Source organism: Lytechinus pictus, chromosome 17 (assembly GCF_037042905.1).
Source record: "Lytechinus pictus isolate F3 Inbred chromosome 17, Lp3.0, whole genome shotgun sequence".
Taxonomy (NCBI): domain Eukaryota; kingdom Metazoa; phylum Echinodermata; class Echinoidea; order Temnopleuroida; family Toxopneustidae; genus Lytechinus; species Lytechinus pictus.
This window is the reverse complement of record NC_087261.1, coordinates 24876312-24901733: the sequence shown is the minus strand read 5'-3', so window position 1 is coordinate 24901733 and position 25422 is coordinate 24876312. Positions and strand designations below refer to the sequence as shown.

General features: G+C 38.3%; 1 protein-coding gene across 1 annotated transcript; it reads left to right on the top strand.

Annotated features, from left to right (window-relative positions):
- Nucleotides 1–52: 52 nt before the first annotated feature.
- On the top strand, nucleotides 53–24414 carry LOC129280040 (galactose-3-O-sulfotransferase 2-like). The gene is made up of 4 exons (XM_054916097.2): nucleotides 53–151; nucleotides 1071–1121; nucleotides 13727–13827; nucleotides 21291–24414. Exons 1-4 carry the CDS (start codon nucleotides 134–136, stop codon nucleotides 22729–22731), a joined length of 1611 nt encoding a protein of 536 aa, XP_054772072.2. The 5' UTR covers nucleotides 53–133; the 3' UTR covers nucleotides 22732–24414.
- Nucleotides 24415–25422: the final 1008 nt, after the last annotated feature.

Genomic DNA, 25422 nt, shown 5'->3' with positions numbered 1-25422 from the left:
TCCCTCTCGCTCTCTCTCTCTCTCTCTCCCTCAATTGATTGCTGACAGTGCAGAAGACTACAATGCCTAAGATGTGCCGAGAGCTGATGAATTGGGATTAACATTGATATACCAAGTGTCCTCCAAGATCAGAATGAAGTGTAGTGTTATGGTAAGATCATTTTACTTGTATATTTTATTGTGCAGATTATTTCCAATTATTCTATCAAATAAGCCTTTTCCATAATTTGCTGTCCCCTCAACACACAGTAAGAGTTTTTTCGTCAACCCGGAAATATTTCATTTTTCAATAACATGAATTTCACTGGACGTTTACCATGTCAAAACTCAATAATATTGAAGGGTTTTTTTTCGCTCGCTTTTTAAACATTTTTATTGTCATTTGAACCTATAAATGCTCGTTTGCACCCTTAAAGCAGCAACGTTTCACCATTTAAGGAGAATAATACTTGACTTTAAAAAGGATTCAAAGTTGCACCTTTATGACCTGATTCATCTTTGCACCCTAAAAGTACAATATCTAGACAAACCAAATACAATTAAAGATACTCATTGAAGACAGTACAGAAGCAAAAAAAAAGGGTTTTCGCTACAAAATGGACGTCATTTTGTTTGAAAAGGGGTCCTCTTTTGCGCATGCAAGACATATTCCCCCCCCCCCCCAAAAAAAAAAATAAATAAATAAATAAATATATATATTTGTTGTGTATCTAAAATTGGATGGGGGGCATGGGCAGAAAGTGCCTTTAGCATGTTTATCCGGATCCGCCACTGAGTATGGCAATAAATCTTATTTGATACACGATTACTGCAACCTGATTCCATGTGTACGAAGGTGGAATGGTAAATTACTTCCGTCTTCGACAAACTTGGGGATGATACCTCCCATGTATTTTTTTATGTCCACATGTATGATCAAAATGCCCCTAATTTAAATTTGAGAAACAAAGGGCGTATCCGAGAAAAAAAAATTATGACGTCTACTTTAAAAATCATCCAGTATTTTTTTTTTCTTAGTTCAATTTTCTGATACTCGTATCTACCCCCTGAACCTTGTAACACCAATACAGGGTACATGTATGACCATAGCAACATACAGATCCTGTATGAGAGCATGCACAGTGAGTATTATATTTTCAGAAACAAATCCCTTTAATCATGTAGGCCTACCTAGTATCATGTACTTTACACGTTGCTTTGAATACATGCTTCTTTCAGATTTCAGTGTATAGCTTTGTCATATACCTTAACATTCGAGGAAACAAGTGGAACGCCTCTAACAGTCTTGCCTGCAATACGCGTTTCATGAACTAGATCCATAAACTTTCTATTAAAGTTATGATGCCAATTCAACAAAATACCTCCAACGCGGCAAAAGTTCATTAACCTTAAACGACCTTCGATCTTTGTCATGCGACCTGAAACACGCACAAGATATTCAGGGATACATGATTGCTCTCTTGTCCAAGTTTCATGAACTATCTCTATAAAATTTGTAAGTTATGACAATTCCACAAATACCCCAAACATGGCCAAAGTTCAATGACCCTAAATGAACTTTGACCTTGGTCATGTGACCAGCGGACCTCGTTGCGGTATGTCCATTGGCTCTTCTCGCACATCGTTCATTATTTGGCCCTGCATGCACGCGCTTACGTGCATTATTTTGTTCTTTCGAATAGCCGAGATCATTTTGTGTCTGCTAGGGAAGGCACTAGATATTGCTTTCTTACTTTGCGTCTCAAACTTTTAGGAAGCTTTCCCTCGCCACGGCAGTGGCTTCCCGTCGCAATAGTACAAGCTTCCCAAAAGTTTGAGACGCAAATTAAGAAAGCAATATCTAGTGTGGTATTAACCACACACAAAATGATATTCGAAAGGACGTTTCGAAAGGACGTGCTCCCTATCTCTCACTGCAGTGATGTCATTTACGAGTTTAACATGTTTAAAGGGGAATCCAGCCTTGGCCATTTAAATGCTGTGTTGGGAAGGAGAAAAATACATTAAACGGAATGGTGAAAGTTTGAAAGAAATCGCACAAGCAATTAAAAAGTTATAGCTGCTTTGAAATTGAGATCACTATTACTATGTAGATTTCAAATTGGCAACTGGGTAAGTAAGTTATGACAAGGGGCAAGGACAATTTTCCCATAGGCCATGTACTTTATTATCAGGGATTTGTGATGTTCTCCTAAGTACCCATTCCGCTGGGGCAGTAATCTAAATATAACCCTGGTAGTATATTGTTTTATGTCCTCATGAAAGAAAAAAATAATTTGAAATAAAACTTTTGGGAAAAAATGACATTTTAGCCATAATATGTATTGTGGAGTACATGGAAGAGTAGTCCTTGCCTTACATCACTATGATGTCCCATATGCGGCCAATTTAAAGTTTCCATGGGTATAGTGATTACCAATATTTACAACTTTTAAAAATTCCTAACTTTCTTGTTGTTTGTCCAATATTGTTCAAACTTTCACCTATCAACTTGTCTGATTTTTCTTTTCCTTATAAAAACAATTTTTATTTGGGTTGGATTCCCCTTAAGTGCCGTTGTCGTTGTGAGGCTCGGTTCATAGGGCGTACGTCCCAACGTTTAGCAGATCGCACAGCCAACATGTGCCCGCCTCTATTATTGTCGAATTGGTGCGCGTTCACAACCTCCGCCCGCATGCAGACAACGTACCGCTAGTACGGCGACGGATGGCGGTAGTAGTTTGCTAAGCAACCAAGCATGCACTGAACAAAACTGTTCATCGGTTTAAGGTGCTCAGCCGAGCAAGGAGTTTCACTCATTTGCGCATGCTCGAGGCAGCCATAAGGAGTTCGTAAGAACCCTTGTAGTCCAGGATAGGCCCCATAGAAAATTGACCAAACCTTGTTTTTTTATATATACAATATTTTTTGATGGTTTCTTGTCAATTCGAGGGTGCTGATTACGAATATGGATGATGCCACTCGTGTAACCTTGAGCATTTTCCGCAAATTGGCAAAATCCAATATGGCCGCCAAAATATGCAAATTACCCATGAACATCATAAAATTGTCCGCACATTGGCTATAAAATGCATAAAATTGTGTGGCAGGAGTGAAATACTCTTTGAAAAAAAAAATTTTGACAAAATATTTATTTTCCTGATATTCAAAATGGCCGCCATAGGCCATTGTATACTCTATTATGTACAATACGAATAAGGAAAACTAGTTTTCAAAAAATGAGCACTAAACTGCAAAAAATCGTCATGTATCAACAAAGTAATATATGCAAATCATCATTACTAACGAGATAACTATATCATTTATTATGTCATATATGGGAACATTGCTGTATTTTGATATCTAAAAAAAGCCGCTACTCGCCCAAAGAGTATTATGTACAATGGCAATGGCCGGGGCCAAAAAAATGACAAGAGTGAGCACTAGCTAAAATGCATATTATTAATTAAGATAAACGAGTGGAATACTGACTAAAAACATAATTGCTAATGTGCCATTTATGTGATAAAAGCTGTATTTTGAAATTCAAAATGGCCGCCATAGGCCCTATATTTATCATATACAATGCGAATGGAGAAACTTATTTTCACACGAGTAAAGGCGACCGCACACCTTACGATTGGTCTGCGACCCGATTTCAGAATAACATGTAGTAGACTTTGATGCTAACATTGAGACTTGGAATATCTTACTGTGTAATGTTCTAAATCATCGTACGAATACCTATGTTCAAATGTGTGACTATGCTAACATCCTTCTTAGAATAAAAGCGAATTTAATATCTAGTCGTAATGACGTCATAGCAGTCGTACGATTGGCCACGATTTTAAACTAATTTGGCATTTACTCCGAAATAAAGGCTTGCAATCTTTCAAAATGGTTATATTAGTATTCTTTCAATTAATTTAAACCTCAAAGAAAATGATATGTTCCATTCACACTTTTAGAAAATGAGCAAACTGCGATTTGTTCCAAAATCGGATCGCGAACAGTCGTAAGGTGTGCGGTGGCCTTAAGAAACATAAAACGCATGTAATTGTGATCTACGAGTAAAATATTGTCTGACATGTTTTATAGCAAGACATAGCATTTCTTTTGTCATGCATGAGATAAATGCTGTATTATGAAATTCAAAATGGCCCCTTTAGGCCCTAACAAGGCTACAATGTGAATGGGGACATATGATTTTGTAATCCATATAATCCTGTTGTATGAGTAAAATGTTATATGAAAACATATTTTTTTAAATAAATTATATCATTTCTTCTGCCATATAGGTGATAAATACTGAATTTTGACATTCAAAATCACCTCTACAAGCCCTAACTAAATCATGTAACATGCAAATAGGGAAACTAGTTTTCACAAGAGTGAGAATCATAAAATTCATATAACTGTGATGTACGAGTAAACATATTGTCTTAAACATGATTTCTAACTAAATACATCATAAATTGGTCGTGGAGGTAATAAATGCTGTACTTTGAAATAAAAAATGACTGCCATAGGTCCTAAAAGTATTGTGTACATTGTAACATGGGACATATAATTTTGACAGAATTTGGCTTTGCTTGACTCTAAACTTTTGTGAATTGTGATAAGGGTGAAATATTGTCTAAAATCATGGTTTCTAACTAGATATAATAATATTGTGTAATTAAGGTGATAAATGCTGCATTTTTAAATTGAAAATGGCCACCATAGGCCCTTATCGTATAATATACAATTTGAGAGTGGAAACAAATAATGTTCACTAAAAGGGCATATGACAGCCATTTTGAATGTTGAAATACAATATTTATCACCTAAATTTCATAAGATATGGTATATTTTGTTATAAATCATGTTTTCAGACAACATTTCACTCATACATCACCATTTGGCCAAGCAAAGCCAAATTCTGTTGAAATGATTTGTCCCCATTCACATTGTTCATAATACCGTAAGGGCTGTAGCGGCAGTGGCGTACCTAGGATTTCTCACAGGGGGGGGGGGCAAAACCGTCCGCCAAAAAATTTGACAAGCAAAAAAAAAAAAAAAAAAAAAAAAAAAAAGTTTCAAGCTCGTCAGGGGGGGGGGGGCAATAAAGGTCTTCAAGCTCGTCAGGGGGGGGGCAAAAAAGGTCTTTCAAGCTCGTCAGGGGGGCAGGGATACGTCCTTTGCATAGGTTGTGGCTCGTCAGGGGGGCAGACTGCCCCCTCTGCCCCCCCCCCCCCCCCCCCCGTAGGTACGCTAGTGTGTAGCGACCATTTTGACTTTCAAAAACAGTATTTATCACCTAACTGGCAGAATAAATGATATATCTTAATAGAAATTATGCTTTCAGACAATATTTTACTCATAGATTACGTGCATGGTGCTCACTCCTGTGAATATTGGTTTCCCACTTTGCATTATACATAATACAGTTAATGTCTATGGCGGCCATTTTGAAAGTCAAAATACAGTATTTAACACAAACTTGAAACCTGAATGATATATTTCGTTAAAAAATACGTTTTTAGACAGTATCCCATTAACTTATCACATATGTATGAATTTTAGTGCTCACTCTTGTGATTTCTTTGCTCCTCTTTCTCATCGTGCGATCGTGCATAATGCTTTCAGGGCCTTTGACAGCCATTTTTTAATATCAAAATACAACTTTCATCACATACATGCATATTAATAATATATTTCGTTAACAATTATGTTTTTAGTCAGTATTCCACTCGTTTAATCTTAATAATATGCATTTTAGTGATCAATCTTGTAAATTTTTTGGCCCCCATTGCCATTGTACGCATTAAGTACTGTTTAAGCCAGTGGCGGCTATTTTAGATATCGAAATACAGCAATGTTCCCATATATGACATAATAAATGATATAGCTCGTTAGTAATGACGATTTGCATATATTACTTTGTTCATACATGACGATTTTTTGCAGTTTAGTGTCATTTTTGTGAAAATCAGTTTTCCCTATTCATATTGTACATGATAGAGTATACAAGGGCCTATGACGGCCATTTTGAATATCAGGAAAATAAATATTTTGTCAAAAATTATTTTTTCAGAGAGTCTTTCACCCCTGCCACACAAGTTTATGCATTTCTTAGCCAATGTGCGGACAATTTTATGATTTTCATGGGTAATTTGCATATTTTTGCGGCCATATTGGATTTTGCCAATTTGCGGAAAACGCTCAAGGTTACACGAGTGGCATCATTCAGATTCGTAATCAGCACCCTCGAATTGACAAGAAACCATAAAAAAATATTGTATATATAAAAAAACAAGGTTATGCCTCTTCTATCCTGGACTATTGCGCTATTTTTGTTGCTTCGCTTCAATTTACGGCTGGTACTGATCCTTACTTGTTTACCTTGACAGCCAATCATGGCTCGCCATTTACGTCCATTGTCTAGTTTCTGTTCTATTGTATATTTTTTTGCTCTAGCGTTTCAGTCATTCATGCGATTTTACTCCGATGCGTGCACGTCGTAAAGATTTAGTATGTCTATTCAATTTATTTGTTATCAGATTTTCAATTAAATTTTCAGTGTTTTGATCAGCGAATTTTAATTTATTCATTCAGGTTAATTTTTTTAGGACGTTCCACAGTGAAAATGTTTTCCATGTCATTTTCACCCAATTTTGCAGAGAGTTACTTTGGTATCTTTGCATTATGAAAATGAAAAAGTAATATGCCTCTCTTAGACCCCACGAATTTACCAAATGAGTTAAAATCGTCTTTACTCTGTCGATATCGCATCAAACTTTCAGGATATGCAACTAAGTGAATACCAAAGTAGGAGAATGTCTTTTAATTAGCAAAACTAAACCCCTTAAAAAAATTGGAAATCTAAGTTTGGCCATTGATTCCTCCCAACTCCCAATTTTACACAATGCATATTATGTTGATATCATTTAAAAGATCATTGATGATACCATGCTTGTTATGATCATGCAATCACGAAAAGAACAGGATTCACGGTCAAACCACCATGGCGCTTGATTATGTAGGCGCATTGATGTGGTGCAGCGAAATTTAGATGAAGAATGTATCAACATCACATATCTTTTTTTATCATAAATGATGTGCAAAGTCATAAATTCATAGTCATCACCACGTAATATTTTAGGAAAAAATACAGATGTAAATGTTTGATATTATTAAGCATGATATTTGATGTAAATTGTATGCGCGTAACGAGTGGACCTTCCTATTATGCAGATGATACCATTGTCCTTGCCAAATCTGAACAAGACCTTCAATGTGCGCTCAATGCAGTATCAGATTATAGTAAAAGATGGTATTTAAATGTGAATATAGACAAGGCGAAAACTGTTATATTCTCTCTTGGCAAAGTGAGAAAAACGGGTTCTTTTACAATTAATAACCACGCTCTTGAAGTAGTAGATGACTATGTATATCTTGGATATACCTTCAATTATAATTATTCATTTCGGAAAGCTCAAGCTAAACAACTGAATAAAGCAAGAAGAGCAATGTACAGCATGTTGAATAAGATTTTATCATCTTGATTTACCAGTGGATATCAAAATCAAGTTATTTGATCAACTTTTTGATGTGATTTGATGGTTTTGATGTGATTAGAGATCTAGAAGTGTTTCCCATGAAATTTTGCAAGCAGATTCTTAAAGTAAATAAATAAACGTCAAACTGCATAGTTTTAGGCGAACTTGGGAGATTCAAATTAGAGAAATATATTGACAATAGAATGATAAACTTCTGGTATGGATTAGTTCACAAAACACATATGTCTGGTATGATTTACGAGATTGTAACGATACTTTCTGATCAAGGTATATATCAGACAAGTTGGTTAACAAATATAAAGCAAACTCTTGATAGATTGGGCATGACGAATTTATTTGACATTTCTGACGCTGTAGATCTACGAATAAAGGCTTCGCAGTTGCAAAATTGGTTTACGTTCATACACGAAACCTCTCAAAGTGTTAACTACAGAATATTCAAAGACAATCTTCGTCTAGAAAGTTACCTCATCAATATGAATAAAAAGATAGAATCACATTTTGTAGATTTCGTTGTGGAAATCATCCACTTCCTATTGCCTCAGGAAGAGATGAAAACCGTCAAAAAAACATGAGGCTTTGTATATTATGCAACATTCAATCAATTGGTGATGAATTTCACTATCCGTTTGTCCTTCTTTTGCTAAGGAAAGAAAGTTTCATCTTTAAAGATATTACACTGAAAGACCGAATCAGCTATTTAATTGTAAAAAACAGAAATCCGTTCCAACCTTCAGCGTTTCTAAAGAAGTTATGCTCGAAATTCAATATTTTGAGCTGTTAATTGAAAAGTGGTATAACAGCCAAGAATACGCTGATGCCATTACTTGCCTTCTATTAGACAAATGTTTATGCTTATTATAATGTTAAAAAGCTGGGGTTTTTTAAGCTTCGGGACATTAATCCATTATCTCAACTGTGGGTTTAATTATCAAATTTTCTAAACATTGCTACGCTCGAAATTTAATATGTTGAGCTTTTATAACTGTGGTTCAATAGCCAACGATGTGATGATGTCGTTACTTTGATCTTTTGTCATCATAATTTATGTAGATTTTGATTATAGTTTGGAAGCTTCAGGGTACTATTTCAACTGTAATTATCAAATTATTTTTAATGCTAAAATTTGTATTTTTTTATAGAATTTTTCTAAAATGTACTCTAAATGAATTGCAAATTACTTGATGAAATGATATTGATGATTTTGTACATTTGTATAATGTATTTGTATAATACCCACTCTAAAGTGCGTCCCCAAAAAACTATACACTTTTGAAATGGCTGCCAAATAAAAAATATACATCACTTTTGGGGAAAATACTTACATATATGGAAGCCAATAAAGTCAACTTTCAAATGACACCAGAAAGTTGGAAAACTGTTCATGCTTGAGCGAGCACTGCCCACTGAAACAAAGGGTATGAAATTTAGGCTAGGCCGGAATTAGCCTTACAATTTCTGTCAGTTTTTGAGAGGCAAATCCTTTTGAAATTGCAAAGTTAAGGGTGTTGTGATAAATCAATGATCAACCGTGACCAGTTTTGGTTGTTGAAGCAAATTTCATGAATTATTAAATTGAACTTTAGTGCATGAGGTAAGACAAATAATACTTTTTGGGCAGCATTTCAACTTTATCATGTGGATCTCAGCAATGTGCTCATGGGAGTCGAGAGAATACGGGGTGAGATAGGACTTAGGTGGGAGAAGTAGCTTGATGGAATAAGGGTCAACAGAACATTTAGCCCCCCCCCCCCACTCCCCCTCTCCCGCCCTCCCCTCCTGTAGAGAGACTGATTGCTATTGTCATGTGGAGCGTTGTGGCCCAGTGGATTAGTCTTCGGACTTTGAAACAGAGGGTCGTGGGTTCGAATCCCAGCCATGGCGTAATTTCCTTCAGCAAGAAACTGATCCGCAGTGTGCTGCACTCAACCCAGGTGAGGTAAATGGGTACCGGTAGGAAGTAATTCCTTAAAAAGCTGTGTGCGCTATTAACGCCTAGCTTAGCCGGGTAATATAGGAGCGCCTTGAGCACCTAACAAGGTGGATATGTGCGCAATATAAATACCCTATATTATTATTATTATTATTACGCGTAAAGTCCAGAGCAGAATGTTGATTTAATGAGAAATTCTTAATTGAGGCATCAACTTTTTCCCATCAATCATTTTTAGTCAACAATTTATCAATAAATCAAGTCATTCAATGTGCAATGTGATCAATCAAACATTCATTTTTTTCAATGAATTATTCCATAAATCATCATCATTCAATATCTTGGTAAAAATTCAATGAAAAAAAAGTGACCATCAGCCACCGGTCACTTGACAGTTAGTTTTGAATACCGGTAGGCTACAATCCAGGAAGTGAGACAGAGAGAGCCAGGGAAATGGATGAGGAGGGGGGTGGGTATATATGACTTTTTTTATGTTGGAAAAGGACATAAAGAAGAGGAATGCCCTTTTAACCAAGTCTTACCATATCTTGCCTTCTTGCTTGTAACGGGTACCATCGGATCACTCTGACCCTAACGAACACACTGTTGAGGTCCGCAAGATGAATATGCTACACTAAAAGTACAATTCCTGTTCACTCATGCATTAAATTTCAATTTAGTAACTCATGAAATTTGCCTAAGAAACCAAAACTTATCTCACTCATTAATTTAGCATCACACCCTTAACTTTGCAAGATCCAAAGGACTAACCTCTCAAAAAACTGTAAGGCTAATTCCTGCCCAGCCTAGCCAAGCTTACTTACTCAGGAGGAGAGAAGTGGGGGGGGGGGAATGGAGGGAGGGGTTGCTAAATGTTCTGTTGACCTTTATCTCATCAACGTACTTCACCTACTTCTTAGGTCCTATCTAGTCCTATCTTACCCCTTATTCTCCTGACTCTCATGAACACATTGCTGAGATCCACATGATAAAGTCAAAATGCTGCACTAAAAATTGCAATTCATTAAATTTCAATTTAATAACTCATTAAATTTTCTCAAACAACAAACTGATCACAATTGATCATTAATTCATCAAAAACCCTGAAAGTAATTGGAAGGCTAATTCCGGCCCAGCCTAGTTTCCATACCTTTTGTTTCAATGGGCAATGCTCGTTCAAGCATGAATAGTTTTCCAACTTTTTGTTGTCATTTGAAAGTTGACTTCATTGGCTTTCCATATATATAAGTCTTTCCCCCAAAGTGATATATTTTTTTATTTGGCAGCCATTTCAAAAGTGTATCGTTTTTTGGGGGGACGCACTGTATGGATGACGTGGGAATAAATGTCATTGCCACTGTCATTGTGCTTTTAAAAAAATCATGCTCATTTCATGAATGATTTCAAGAACTGGCTCAAACCGTGGTTTGTGACGCTAAAAATCAGTGCGCATGGTACGCGTGATTTTACGAACTGGCTCAAACCCCCTGTTTTGGGTAAAGATTTGCAGCTTGTAAAATGTATACATGCACTTCTTTTCAAATATTAAGAGAATGAATACGAACTGCGGACGCAATTCTGCATATTATGAAAGAAAGGAATGTATGCATTAAATTGGTATGAATAATTGATCTGGTTTCTTTCAAAGCGTGAAGTTATGAGGGTCTGAAAGACCATTCAAACTTTGAACGCGATTATCTCGAAATCATGTTTTGGAGACAAGCCGAGGTTTGAGCCAGTTCGTAAAATCACTGACGAGATGTATAAAATGCTAATGGTTCCGTAGTCATGGTAGTTCTGCCTTCAAACATTCAAAATCCATGTCATTTTCCTCATACTCTCCAGCTTTGTAGAGGAATATATTTTGAAGCATTGAAAATATGAGGTCCATGTGCTCGTTTTTTAAACTATCAGGCCGGTATTCTGAAGTCGGGTTTAACTTAAACTCCGGTTTAAAGTTGTGGTTTAAGTATGGAATATTTCGCCTCATTTGCCTCTCAAATCATTCATAATTGTGTAGGAAGTATGAATAGTTGATTGTCTTCACGATCTATGAGTCAGAAAAGAGCACAGTAAACATAAGAAACATGCAACTTAATAAAAATTTTGACACCTTTGGCTTCCCATAATTTTAACACAAAGTTAGACCATGGTCTAAGTTAAACCTGACTTCAGAATACGGGCCTTTGTATCCAAACTATTGTGAGTTGGCTTGAAACAGCCCAAAATGAGCCGAAAACAAGCAAAAGTGTGATAATATCGTCTAAAATGCGAATGTTTTCGTCATGTTCGTATAGTTCTGCTCCCAAACTTTGAAAATCCATGTCATTTCCATCATACTTTGCACATAGTTTAGCACCTGAATATTCAAAATTTGCAAAAATTAACATGGGTCCATGTGCTTGATTTTTTGCTATAGAGCTCCAAGGTTCACCCAAATACATGGATGTTCTTAAGAATTGCGCTTCAAAAGAATTTGGCATTTTTTAGACCTCACGAGATCACAACAACGAGTTTGAAGCTATATTACTCAGTCAAAATCCATGAAAATTTCATCAAATTTCGCAATATAATTATATCTTCATGATGAGTAATGTATTTATATTGCCCTTTGTCTGCTATTTCAAGTCTAACAGTACAAAATGCGAAATTTCAATAGTAGACTTGAAAAGCACAAGGAATACTTTATTTAAAACCCATGTTATTTTCACCAAACTTTGCAAAGTTGTAGAGGAAGGTTTACCTAAGAGGTGGAAACATACATAGGGCCTATGGGCTCATATGCTTGTTTTCAAATGTGTTTTTTGAAACACCTCAAAACGCGTCAAAAGCTTTCATCTTTGTAAGGAAAAATTCCAAACCACTCTACCATTTCGTCGGCGGTCATTCAAACCGTCGTATCAGTCAATTTTGGTTTAAAAAAATCGATTCTGAGATTTTTGCAGAAAATTAAAGTACAAGTTCTACTCTATTCATGACTAAATTTCTAGGCTGCAATTTATTTTATTTTCTGAGATATGAGAGGATTTTCACGGCGATGTCATACATTTTTTAATATAATGCGCAAATCCCATTGGAAACGTGTACTGTAACAGAGCGATACGACGCTTTGACTGACCGCGATTTCAATGCGCGCGGTCAGCCAAACTGTCGTATCGGCCATCTGCACTGCATTGACTTTGCACGTGAAAAGCGATACGACGTTTTGACTGACCGCGCGCATTGAAATCGCGGTCAGGTTTGTTGCATTCCCTATGGAGTTTTTGTACGGGGGAAATCTAAACCGGTCAAACCGAAATTACAAGCATGTAGCTCTTTTGCGATATTTTCTCTGATCCTTGCTTTTGTTTGAAAATAAGGATACCATTGTCAAGCAATTGTCTTGGTCTTTCCAACCATGTATTTTCTAGCAATGAATAATGTTGTAAGGCTGGGGAACTAAGTGTGAAAATTAAAGTAAACTTTGAAGTCGATTTTCTCATAAATGGGTTTGCACCATCGTATGTGTGATACGACGGTTCGGAAGACCGCCGACGATTTATTCAAAGTCGGGGTCATATTCGTCATACATATTCGTCATACTTTGAAGCACTATCAGAGTAAATGTTTTTGAAAAAATTGTAGAGGAATTAAAAAAACTGGTCCATGGAATAAATCCAGTTTATTAGCTTCATAAAAAAACCACATTAGTGCAGATGAGGAGAAAAATCAGCTCATACCTACGGCTGATTAAAAACCTGTTCATCCATTGTGACGTAAGCGCGCACAGTGTAAAATATGCGCAGGTTATGATGCGCACAAACATAAATGTAGAACGTTTAAATGAATGATTGCCACATGGTGGCTTCTGAGGGGAAAATGTTTTTTTTTATTTAAAGCATTCATTATTCATTAGAAGTAAGGTGAAAAATATATAACCCACATTTAATATAACTTAAATTTCATCTGCGTCCATCGTGCTCATTGTTCACGTTCACTCTTCAAATCTACATATTAAGTACTAGCTTTAAACGTACCACTGTTCACCCCAAAATAAATGCCTCTTATGCTTTCTTTCATTAAAAAAAACAGAAATCGTGCATTGTATCTCAGACTTGGTCCCTATTTTACAATATTTTTCCAGGTTTATTTATACGCAATCCGAATACAACATTAATATGGCTTGATGATATCGGGGAGATGTAAAAAATTCCCTCATCATATCGTGCCTTTATTTTCATTATTTTTATTCTTATTACTTTCCCTTTTTCAGTACAAGAACACATTTCTACTGCTCGTTGTCTTGTCAACCCTTCTGATATCATTCACTATGTTACAACTAAACCAAGGAATAGCAAGCTCAAATGTTCTACGGTAAGATATATACATATATATATATATTAAATCCGTAGAGAAAAAGAAACCCCACTCGACGGACGTAAACAAAGACAGAAACTCATTAATTTCATATATTTGCGAGAGAGTTCTAGATATCATTAATGTAGACATCTCCATTTCAACAAACGTACAAGTCTTATTTCATTGATATCCAGTACACCAATGTGTTTATATATATATATATATACATGTTGAACGTCCGGCGGTTTCACGCCCGAACTTGAGGCGATCTTCAGCCAGACTGACGTTATTGACTATTTGTGTGGTGTGGCGAGTCAATTTGACGCTTCGGTGGTTTCCGGTTTGCATGGTTTGGTCTCGTTCGGTGTGTGCACTTTGAAATCAATTCCGACCTTTTGTTTAGTGAGTTTCTCTTCTTTTTTTTTCTTCTTCTTCTTCTGTGTAGTCTGCTTCCTTCAATCCTGAAGATTCTTTCAGAACTTGGTGAAGTGTGTGTCACAGGGGTAAATTACATGTGCCAAATATATACATGGTGTAAAAACAGGCATATATCTAAACTGTTGTTGCCTTTCGTCAGTTGCAGACGAAAGGCTTCGGTTGATGGTGCTGTCACAACATTTACTGGGAGAGTGTTCCACATCTTGAAGGTTCTGAGGAAGGAGCATTGATGTTGTTGGGTCCGTGATTGTGGCATGAGATATCCTTGAGTGTGAACAGCCCTTGTTGATCTAGTACATTTGGTGAAGTATGCGACAGAGTTGAATGAGACAAGCTCGTTGTAGATCTTGTAGAACATCACAAGGCGAGAGATTTCTCGTCATTGTTGAAGGAATGTCCATCCTAGCTCCTGCAGCATCGACGGAACGCTTGATGTATTGTAATATCGATTCAGTGTGTATCTAGCTGCTCTGCGCTGGATCATTTCAAGCTTGTAGATGTTAATGGAGGTTAATGGATCCCAAACATTAGATGCATATTTCACCAAAGGTATGATAAGTGATTGGTATGATGTAGCTTTCATCTTGGGAGAGCTTACTCGCAGGTTTCTTCGTAGGAAGGCAAGGGTGTTCTTAACCTTTTGACAAACATTGCTGATAATAATAATAATTGTCATTCATATAGCGCGTTATCAATATACGACTGCTCAAAGCGCTTCACAATTATTATTATCCGCTCACTGGATTCATAGCATTTCAAGCAGCCTGTTAGGCGCACACTTGCTAAACCAACCACAATGACGGTTGTTTCCTACCGGTACCCAATTAGCACCTGGGTGAGAGTGGCAAAGTGTGGATTGACGCCTTGCCAAAGGACGCTAAGTCATGGTGGGATTCAAACACACGACCCTCTGATTACAAGGCGAGAGTCAGATCCGCTACATCACGGTGCTTCCACGGCGCTGATGTGACTTTTCCACTTCAGGTCTGATGTGATAGTGATACCAAGATATTTCGTTGCTTCTACAGGAGTAAGGATAGCATCGTTGAGTTTGAACTGGTGTACAATCCTGTTTCACTTCCTGGTGACTGTGATGACTTCACATTCAATGGTGTTCATCATCCATTTACTGGTCCACTCACTTAGTTTCTTGAGGTTTTGCAGCTGGTCAGCATCAGCATCTGACTGAACTGTGAGGTAGAAGATAGCATCATCAGCAAACAGTCGAACACTTGACTTGAGTTGATCAGGCAGGTCATTGATAAAGTAGAGAAAGAGGCAGGGGCCGAGGACAGAGCCATGTGGTACGCCTGAAGTTACATCGACTTGAGATGAACTACGACCATCCAGGAGCACTTGTTGCTTCCTGTTATGAAGAAAGTTGGCAATCCAGCGGTTATGTCCTCTAACTCCATAGTAACTCCATAGAACTCCAGTTTCCGGTGAAGGCGCTGGTGACCCACCTTGCCAAATGCCTTGCTAAAGTCCAGCACTAAGATGTCTGTCTGCTTTCCATCTTGAAGGTTGTTGGTCAGGTCGCTTACCAGTCCTAACCATTGTAGTTCATATGACCTGTGTTGTCTAAGGCCATGCTGAAGAGGGTACAGAATATCCTGGTGGTTTCCATGCTTCATGATATTACTTGCAATGATGTGCTTCATCAACTTACATGCGATGCAAGATAGTGAGATGGGTCTGTAGTCGCTTGGTTCCGCTCTATCTCCCTTCTTGTAAACAGGCACTACATTGGCATTTCTCCAGTCCTCTGGTATCTCTCCGGTGCTATAGGACTTCCTGAAGATATCCCTTAGGGACGTTGCGATAATACCTGATAGCTCCTTGAGTATTCGAGGAGTGATGGCATCGGGACCAGGTGCTTTCCTTGGCTTCAGATTGTAAAGTAGTTTCTTGATACCTTTCGTTGTGATGATGACATCTGGCATGGTTTCATAAGGCGAAGTATGGGGAAGCAAGTCAGGAGGTACTGGAGTCTCTTCGGTGAATACTGATTGGAATTGGTGGTTGAGTGCATTGGCCTTTTCAGTGGGGTCGGTAAGGTGGGAAATCCTCCACTGTCACTTCGGTTGAACCAAATCGTTTCATGGCCATGAATTGATTGTCTTCATCATCAGTTCCATCAAAGATAGACTCAGGATATTTCCAGTATTCTTTCCTGATCTCTGACTGGATGATCCTCTTAAGACTGCTGCTATACTCTTCAAGGTTATATGGAAGAAGTCCTCTGGATTTCAAGATGTTTTTACATTTCTTGACAACCCTACTCCTTTTCTTGATGAGCTTTCTAATTCTTGCAGTCACCCAAGGTTAGTTGGTTCTGGGCTTCAACATTGTATGAGGAATGTGTGCCTCGATACCATTCTTGATTCCTACTTTTGACATGCTGTCCTTGAACCCTTCCCAGTCTGCTTTGCTGTAGATCGGAACCTTTCTAGGCATTTGACGTCTTCCTGATGGTTTCATGTTAAAGGTCAGCAGAGGACAGTCATGATCCGATATGCCAGGAAAGACACACACATTGAAGGCAAGGGTGGGATTGTTGGTGAGGAACAAGTCCAGAGTGTGATGCCGTCTTGTAGGTTCTTCTACAAGTTGGGTAAGTAAGTTGTTTGTTATTATGGATACTTTTTCCTTCAGGCAAAGATTGCACAAGCCACTTTTCCTTTGGTTTGAATTGTTTTTATGTCCCAAGTTGGTTCCGGTATCTTTCATGCTTAAATGATTTGATGTGGTTTCTATATCTATCTTTGCATGTCCCCCTGGAAGCCCGAAGTAGTGTTTCTCTTCGTTGCCATATGTCGGATCGTCGCCTTGTATACCATAGCCGTCTGCATACACTTTTCTTGTCATGGACATTGTTTTTTGCCGACAGTTACATTTTGCTCTTCTTCCGGACGTCGATTTGATTTTAATGTTTGATAACTTTTTGGTTGTGGGTTTTTATTACGGTATCCATGTTTTTCGTGCAACTGTAGCTAACCTTTATTGTGTTCTTGTTGAATATTTGGTTCAATTTGTGTCCCTTGGGGAAGTGCTTCATTACTAGCGTTAGGAATCTCCCTCCTACGTTGGTTTTTACCTCGGAATTGTATGGTGGGTTAAACCAGGTGACTTTTCTACTTTTGTTTCTTCTTTTTCTTCCTTCTTCTATTAGCCTGGTGTATTTGTTGGTCTTATCATACCCACTTCTTTTCAGGGCGTCGTCGTATGGTAGCACTGCTTTCTTGAACGAGTCTTCGTTAGAAGATAGTGTCGAGAGGCGCTTCTCAACGGCCGCAGGTATTTGGTTGGGGATAGGGGGTGGGTGGTTGGATGCCCTATGTACGTGGGTAGCTGTGTCGTTAGGTTTTCTGTATGGTTGAAAATCGCCTGTGTCTAGATTGAGGGTGATGTCCAAGTAATCTATAATGTTTTGGTTGGTTTGGACGGTGATGCGTAGGCCGAGATCATTGAAGACCTTTATGAGGTATTTTCGCGCCATATACGCCCTGCTCCCTGATGCTAGTCGGAGTACCGCTAGGCCGTCGTCGCGATATAGGCCCACACTATAGGCGTTAATTCTTTTGTTTAATTGTGACAGAGCATACAATCCTACGAGCTCAAAAATCTCGGCTCCGTCGTAGGCACCCATGGAAACATCGAATTGCTTTCGGCCTTCACTCCTTTTCCACGCTATGTTGTTGTCGAAGAACAATGTTCTCTTTGCATTCATGATCTTTTCCATTTCGTCATTCTCGATGACAGTGAATTTCTGGGCCTAGCTTAGGCAGGTTGACAATAGCTCGATTGTGATGGAGGGGTAGAAGTCGATTATGTCGAATACAATTAGTGATAATGATTCCTTGTCTGGGAGCTCTTTGAAGCATTGTAGTCATGGTAGTACAGCGGCTGTATTGGTCCACTGATTTGGGTTGGTTTTTGCATTTATTTGCTTGTTATGCGATCAAGCATTATTTTGCTAACTCGGCCTATCTCATGTTTCGTAGGGTTGATTAACCTGGCCTGGAGGTTCTTTTTTTTTATTTTCCTTAACCACTTGACTGCGTAGCACGTAATATTACGTGCTGGGCGAGTGCACGATCTGTGCTGGGCACGTAATATTACGTGCTTGACCTATCTTCTGTTTGAGGCGTCAGCACCGTGCTGTTAATACCCCTACAATGAAAACAGCGCATGTATATCAAATTTCAGACTATGGTCACCAGATGGCGCTATTCCACAAAAGCTATTGAAACTTTTGCAGTGATTTATAAATGTTTGTATTCACTTTTCCATAGTGATAGTGTACGGCGCTCAGTTCAAAATGGCGACTCGCAGTGGAAAAGTGAATCAGAAGGATTTTGATGAAACTTTAGACGATAGGAGTAATAAATTTAGGGAAAGATCTGTGTCAGAAGGGGAAGATGATTTGTTTATATGGATATTGGAAAAAGTGATGAGGAAAGTGATGTGATTATTTACAATTTTTCCCCCAAGTTGCTGTCGGTTGTAGTCACAAATAGATCTAACTTGTTAGTCCCATTCAGTAGCACCAGGGGGGTCAGTGCGCATTACAGCCTCTAGCAGTCAAGGATCTTTTAAGGTGACGAACGCTGGATTTTCTGATGTACTGTTTATTCTATCACCGATGTCTAATTTTCTTGCAATCAATTCTGACTCACGATCGATTTCTTCAATTATTTCTTCATTGGCAGACTTGTATTTGCTTGTAATGTTCTCATTCAATAGCTTCTCGTATTTCTTGGGGTTCATCATGTAATTGTTCCGGCTTTTGTTGGAATGAACGATCGAATACTATTTATGAGCTTTACATCCTCCCGGGGTTTCTTTTGGAATTGGTCATTTACCCGCCTGAAGTCCAGCTCATCTACAATTCCTAATAAGTCATTTACAAACTCTGCCATTTCATATTTCTGAGGGGGCGTGCGCTTTAACAATTATAACACCTATAGTGTAGGCCTATATCGCGACGACGGCCTAGCGGTACTCCGACGAGCATCAGGGAGCAGGGCGGATAGGGCGCGAAAAGACCTCATAAAGGTCTTCAATGATCTCGGCCTACGCATCACCGTCCAAACCAACCAACAAATAGTAGATTGCTTGGACGTCACCCTCAATCGATCTAGACACAGATCAAACAGGAATCCACCGAAGCGTCAAATTGACCCGCCACACTACACAAATAGTCAATAACCTCAAGTTCGGGCGTGAAACCGCCGGTAGTAGACGTCCAACAGGTATGATTATGCCCTGCTATAATATAGCATTGAGCACTGTGCACAATCATCGGCATCTACACATCTAGGGATATATATATATATATTTTTTTTTTTTTTTGAAGGGGACTCGGACATGGTTTTTTGCTTTCAATTTGCAGATGATAATTAATAATGTAAGACAAAGGTAGAAAGGGCGATCCATTTGAAGAAAAAAAATATTTTGGTCGACTTTGGATGAAATTTCTATTAGAGATAAGGGAACTGAAGTAATTCTTAATGGGGTACTCCGGGCTGAGAATATTTATAACTGAATAACAAGGCATAAGCGAAGTTGTGTCTCTCTCACTTGTGAAAGAAACCAGAAATATCGTGATTTGCGAGGGCACTGGATGGAATATAGTTTGTCATAAGAGTCTTGCATGTAAACATTAATGTTGACCTCAAAATGACCTTTGACCTTACCAGGTGATGTGACATCTGAACACAATAACATGCCGGTCTCCTAAGTACAGCTACAACCCAAGTTTGGTTAAAAAGTGACTTACGGTTGCGGAGTTATGTCATAACAATGACCTAAAAATGACATTCGACCTTTACCATGTGACCTCTGACTGCGCCATGATGTAGGTCCCCTAAGTACATCTACCATCCAAAGTTGGTTGAAAAGTGACTTACGGTTGCGGATTTATGTGTCATAAGAGAGTCTTGCAAGTAAACTTTAACATTGACCTGAAAATAACCTTGACCTTACCATGTGACCTCCGACTGCAGCATAACATGCAGGTCCCCAAATTACATCTACCATCTAAGTTTGGTTGAAAAGTGACTTATGGTTGCAGAGTTATGTGTCATAAAAGAGTCCTGCATGTAAACTTTAACGTTGACCTGAAAATGACCTTTGACCTTACCACGTGACCTCCTCCTTGTTATGTTTGTCTGATTTGTCTTTGTATGTTCAAATAATACTATTTTCAGCACAATATATCCGGGTCGTGGTGCGCCCTATAGTTTCAGAGGTAGGCCCTGACCATTGCTAATCATCCAATGAGACTTCATCACATTTGAATTGGCAATGTTTTTTTTTTTTTTTTTTTGGGGGGGGGCTCTCAACTTATTCCCCGTCTTAAGAGTATTCAGAGTATTGCCGTTATCACTTTTAAAGATGGATCCCTCTTGAACATAATTGACGTTGATTCAATGTGTAGAGTTTTTGCGGCTAAGTGGATAAGTTTCCTGACTTTGAACAAGGTCCGAGGTTCGAAACCTACCGCAGCGCTCTCGTCCTTTGGCAAGGCGTTTATCCACATTTGCCACTCTCCACCCAGGTGTAGTACATGAGTACCCGGTTGGAAAAAAATCCTTGAGTGCGATCGAACGTCCGATCGAGGTCTCGAACCCCCTCCCTCCCCCTCTCTCTCTCTCTCTCGTATCCCGTGACGTAGGCGAGTATGGCATGCCACAAATCTCTGTTCCTTGCTGTTTGAATCAGCTCCTGCTGACCCACACCTTTCTCTGTAATCCATGCATTCAAACAGACTGGTCATCCAATTCATCCGTGTCCTTTCTCCACCACTCTTACCCTCCATCTTCCCCGTCAACGCTAAATTTTCAAGACCGTCCTCTCTAATTCATGTCCTACAAAAGTCATTTACCTTATTCTTATATCTATAATGAGCCTTCTATCCCATCAGGGAAGCCTACTAAATCCTTGGTAAAAGTATAATAAAGAAATATTGTATTCAGCGCTGTCTTAATGCTGTATAAATATTGATTCATTTTATCACCACGTTTTATTTCTTGCAGGTCTAATACGACATATCTACAAAGCTGGCACCTCCCTGTGCCCAAGCCAGTGCCAATCCACAAAAGCTGTGGGAGGGAAAGTGATGCATCCATTGGAACAAGGGGAATTCAAATGGGTTTTCCTCTATCATGTTGCGCGGTTCAGAACATCGCTTACATAAAGACATTGAAGACGGGCTCGACAACCATAATGTCAATAATCAATAGATATGGATTCTTTCATAATTTGTCTTTCATTTTGAACCGGCAGTCGTCAACAAATGGCCATTTCTACCACCTCCCGTTCACGGAGAAAACGGCGGAAACACATTTCTTGCCCCCTATCCACGTGGCTGAGAATGATTATCCAAATTATAAAAACTACAATATGATGGCGGTCCATGTTCGTTATCAGCGGCCTGTAATGGAGAGGTTCTTTGCACAGGGTACAAAATACATGACAATTATTCGTGATCCTGGTATGCAGTGGGAAAGTGCTTTTATTCATTTCCAATTCCATGATGCAATTCTAGTTAACATAACCGTCAAGTCAAATACCTTGGATAACTCCACGTTTCTTAGCCGAAATCCCCAATTCAAAGGATGTCGAGAAGAGCTTTTGAAGACATCGCAAAAAAGCTCGTCCGTAAACCAGACCAATTGTACGATTTTGGAGCTTATAGAAGAGTTTTTGTCGCGACCGAAATTCTACCAGGATCGTTTGCGTTTCTTGCCTTGGGAACATGTAATGGGAAAGAGATGGGCATACTCAAGGAACAACCAGATTTACGATCTTGGGTTGGACCCTCAGTACCACAAAAATACGACCGCAGTGAAAGAATGGATCCAAAAACTTCAGGACGAGTTAAGTCTGGTCCTTATCAATGAATACTTCGACGAATCGCTTTTGATCATGCGCAAGCGCTTCTGTTGGAGCTTCCAAGACATTGCTTACATCGCCAAGAATATCCGGATCAAGGATAGGCGCCCAAGCATGAGAGATTCTCTAAGAGATAGAATACGCGAGTGGAATGCCGCGGACACGCTCTTATATCAATCCTTTAACCGCACGCTTTGGTATCGTATTGACAACTACGGACCAGGCTTTGGAACCGATCTTGTTTACTTCAGGAATCTTCTGGAATCGTTATTGCAGAACTGCACACAGGAAACAGAAGCGAAAAAGTGGGACAAGGACCATCTCTTTGGCCACCAGGAGCGCGTGCCGCGCAAGAATGTTTCGTTGTTCTGCCGAACGCTTGCTGAATCTAAACGTGAATTACATACGAGAGTTTATTGTAGGCAAGACGTCAATAGAAGTACGGCAGCATGTAAAGTGCGTAAGAAGCAAGTGAAAGTTGGCAAAGCCAAAGCAAATCGCACGAATCTTTCAACGAAGAACAAGAAGGGTAGAAGGAGGGTTTCCGCCATTTCCAAAAAAACAATTCAATCAAGTCACTGAAAAGGGAAGGAATGGTCCGGAATAGACCTATAATCAAACTTAGTTTCCCAGTCTAAAGAAGAAAAGGGACAATAAAATCATGTAGAAGGTCCATGATAAAATGAACCATCGTGGTCATACTTTGGAAAATTTGCCAAACACGCCTGATCTTTCGGTTTTATACTACTTGTGTTCATACTTCATATGACAAGGAACAACTTTCGTCTTGGTGTCCAATGTCTCGTGGACACCTTGACAGTATGAAGGCGCTTTTCTCAAGATGGCTTCCGAATTCATCAATGTATAATGATTAATTACAGCATTCCCACCAGTTAATCACATTAAATGATCGGGGTCATTAGTAGGCTTCAAATGAAATGTATATCAACAAAACAGGAATATCAAAGATTTGATAAAAGCTACAATTTATCGAGATGGCGTCAGCATGACTGCTAGCTCTACCACTCTTAATTGGCGGTAGTCTACCGCTTTTCAAGCATTTTCACCACCTACCGTATATATATTCACTTTCCTAATATAATCTGCTTTTTCAGATAATGTATTTTCACAAATTTTTGTCAGAATACATGATTCATTGAACAAGAGGTTTTTCCAACTCTTCAAAAAAAATATTTGGATCGTAATATATGGTAGGTGTTTTTATCTTTGTGCTGTGTTTAACACCGCAGTGGGGTGTGGTTGGAGGTGCGCGGCAGCTAATTATACTCTATCATGAGAGCGTTACTATACAGTGCGTATAAAAAAAATGGGACAGTTTTGAAGAGTCTATAGAAAATTTGTTTCAAATTATGATATCTACATTTTGATGTTAATAGATGCTCTGAAATCGTATCTTTGAAAAGCAATTTGAAAAAATAAATTTTGTTCATGCTTGAGCGAACACGGGACGTTTTTGTCGGGGGTTCAAAAAGAAGCTTGCGCCAGGAAAGCAGAATATGAGTAATATGATGATCAGACTTCTTGCTAATCAGCAGACTTCCTCTTAATCTTTTCATTATCTGTGCCACAATTTTCGAATTATGCTGTCAAATTTTATTAACAAATTTATCTTTTTACATGAATTATTTTGTTTTTTCATTTAAACTTCTTTTACCTTTGAATCTTCCTTCATAAGTAAGAAAAGAAGGCCTTTTGTCAACCCAAGCAAGAAGATTTGCATTATTAATTGGGAAAACTTGTAATTATTCAAATCTTTTTAATTATGTGAAACAAATTATGTTATGGAACCTTTAAAAGACATGAATTCATTTTTCAAGGGGTTATTGTTTCCTTGACCAAGTTTAATTATATGCTTGACAGGACAAACAGGGAGGGATTCATGTCTTTCAATGGCAATGGCGTATTGAGTCAATTTTGAAGGAGCTAGATATGGCAGATCTGGTAAAATGTATTAAAATGTTGTGAGCGAGCGAAGCGAGCACACAAATATTCCCACATTTTAATTACAATATCAGATTTTGTAATAGATTTTGACAAAATATTTAGAAAATAATATCATATTCTACTTTTTATCTTTCCTTTTATTTGCTTTCAACTTTTTTCTTGGTCATGATTTTTTTTTATTGAGGATGGGGGGTATCCCCAAGACCCCGTCCATCTGTATGGCACTGTTCAAAAGGCACCATAACCTTTGTAGCACACAATGAAAGGATTTGAAGAAAAAATACACGCTTTTCCATACTTCGGTTGAAAAAAAAAGTTTTTGCTTGAAGAAGGAATATTCAAAGCTAAAAGAGAACATATTAAAAAGAAACAACAGAACAATTCAAGCAAATAAATAGATTTGAAAAGGAATTTTGACCGCATAATTTGAAAATTATGGCAAAGATAATGAAAAGGTTAAGTGGAAGTCTGCTGATTGGCAAGAAGTCCGATCATCATATTTATCATTTTATGCAATTTTGGCGCAAGCCTCCTTTTTAACCCCAGACAAAAACATTCCGTGTTCGCTCAAGGCATTTGAAAGATAAGACTTCAGAGCACCTATTAACACAAAAATTTAGACATCATGCTTTGAAACAAAAATTGTATAGACTTTTCAAATCTGTCCCGTTTTTTTTTTTATACTCTCATAGAGAGAAGTTCAGAGCAAGCTAAAACTTTTCACTTGTAAGGTTGTGTATGCGCAATACAGTGGTTCGTAAACAACTTTATACGAATGATGGTGGTATATCGACATCTTTAAAAAAAATGATCTTGGTATGAATAATCTTATTGCTTCCCCACTGCTCATTAATTTGGGTGAAGAATTTGAAAGGACTTCGCCATGAAAACATGTAGAAGGTTCCTTTGCATTTTGCAGGACACATTCTTCTGAATTCAAAGTTAGTCATGGTGGAATAAAATAAATGATGCCAGAAAGCACCTTACACCGGACAAACGTGGAGAGTTAAGCCAAAGTCCTAACCTACACAAAAATCGGGGGGGGGGGGGTTCTTGCCGTGCACAAGAAATGATAAATAGAGAGGTTCTAGACCGGGGGGGCAGTCAAATGTATTGCTGTACACATGCGTGACCAAATTAGTTCTTAACATCCCTTAAACGAGTTTTTTTTCTCTGTGTGCAAAATAACCCCCTAAACACGTTTTTCGCGGGCTTTATTTACACATTTTGGCCCTTAAACAAGTCTAAACAGTCTTTCAAAACTACCCTTTTTTTGAAAATCGATGTTTTTGATAAGGCCTTAACGAG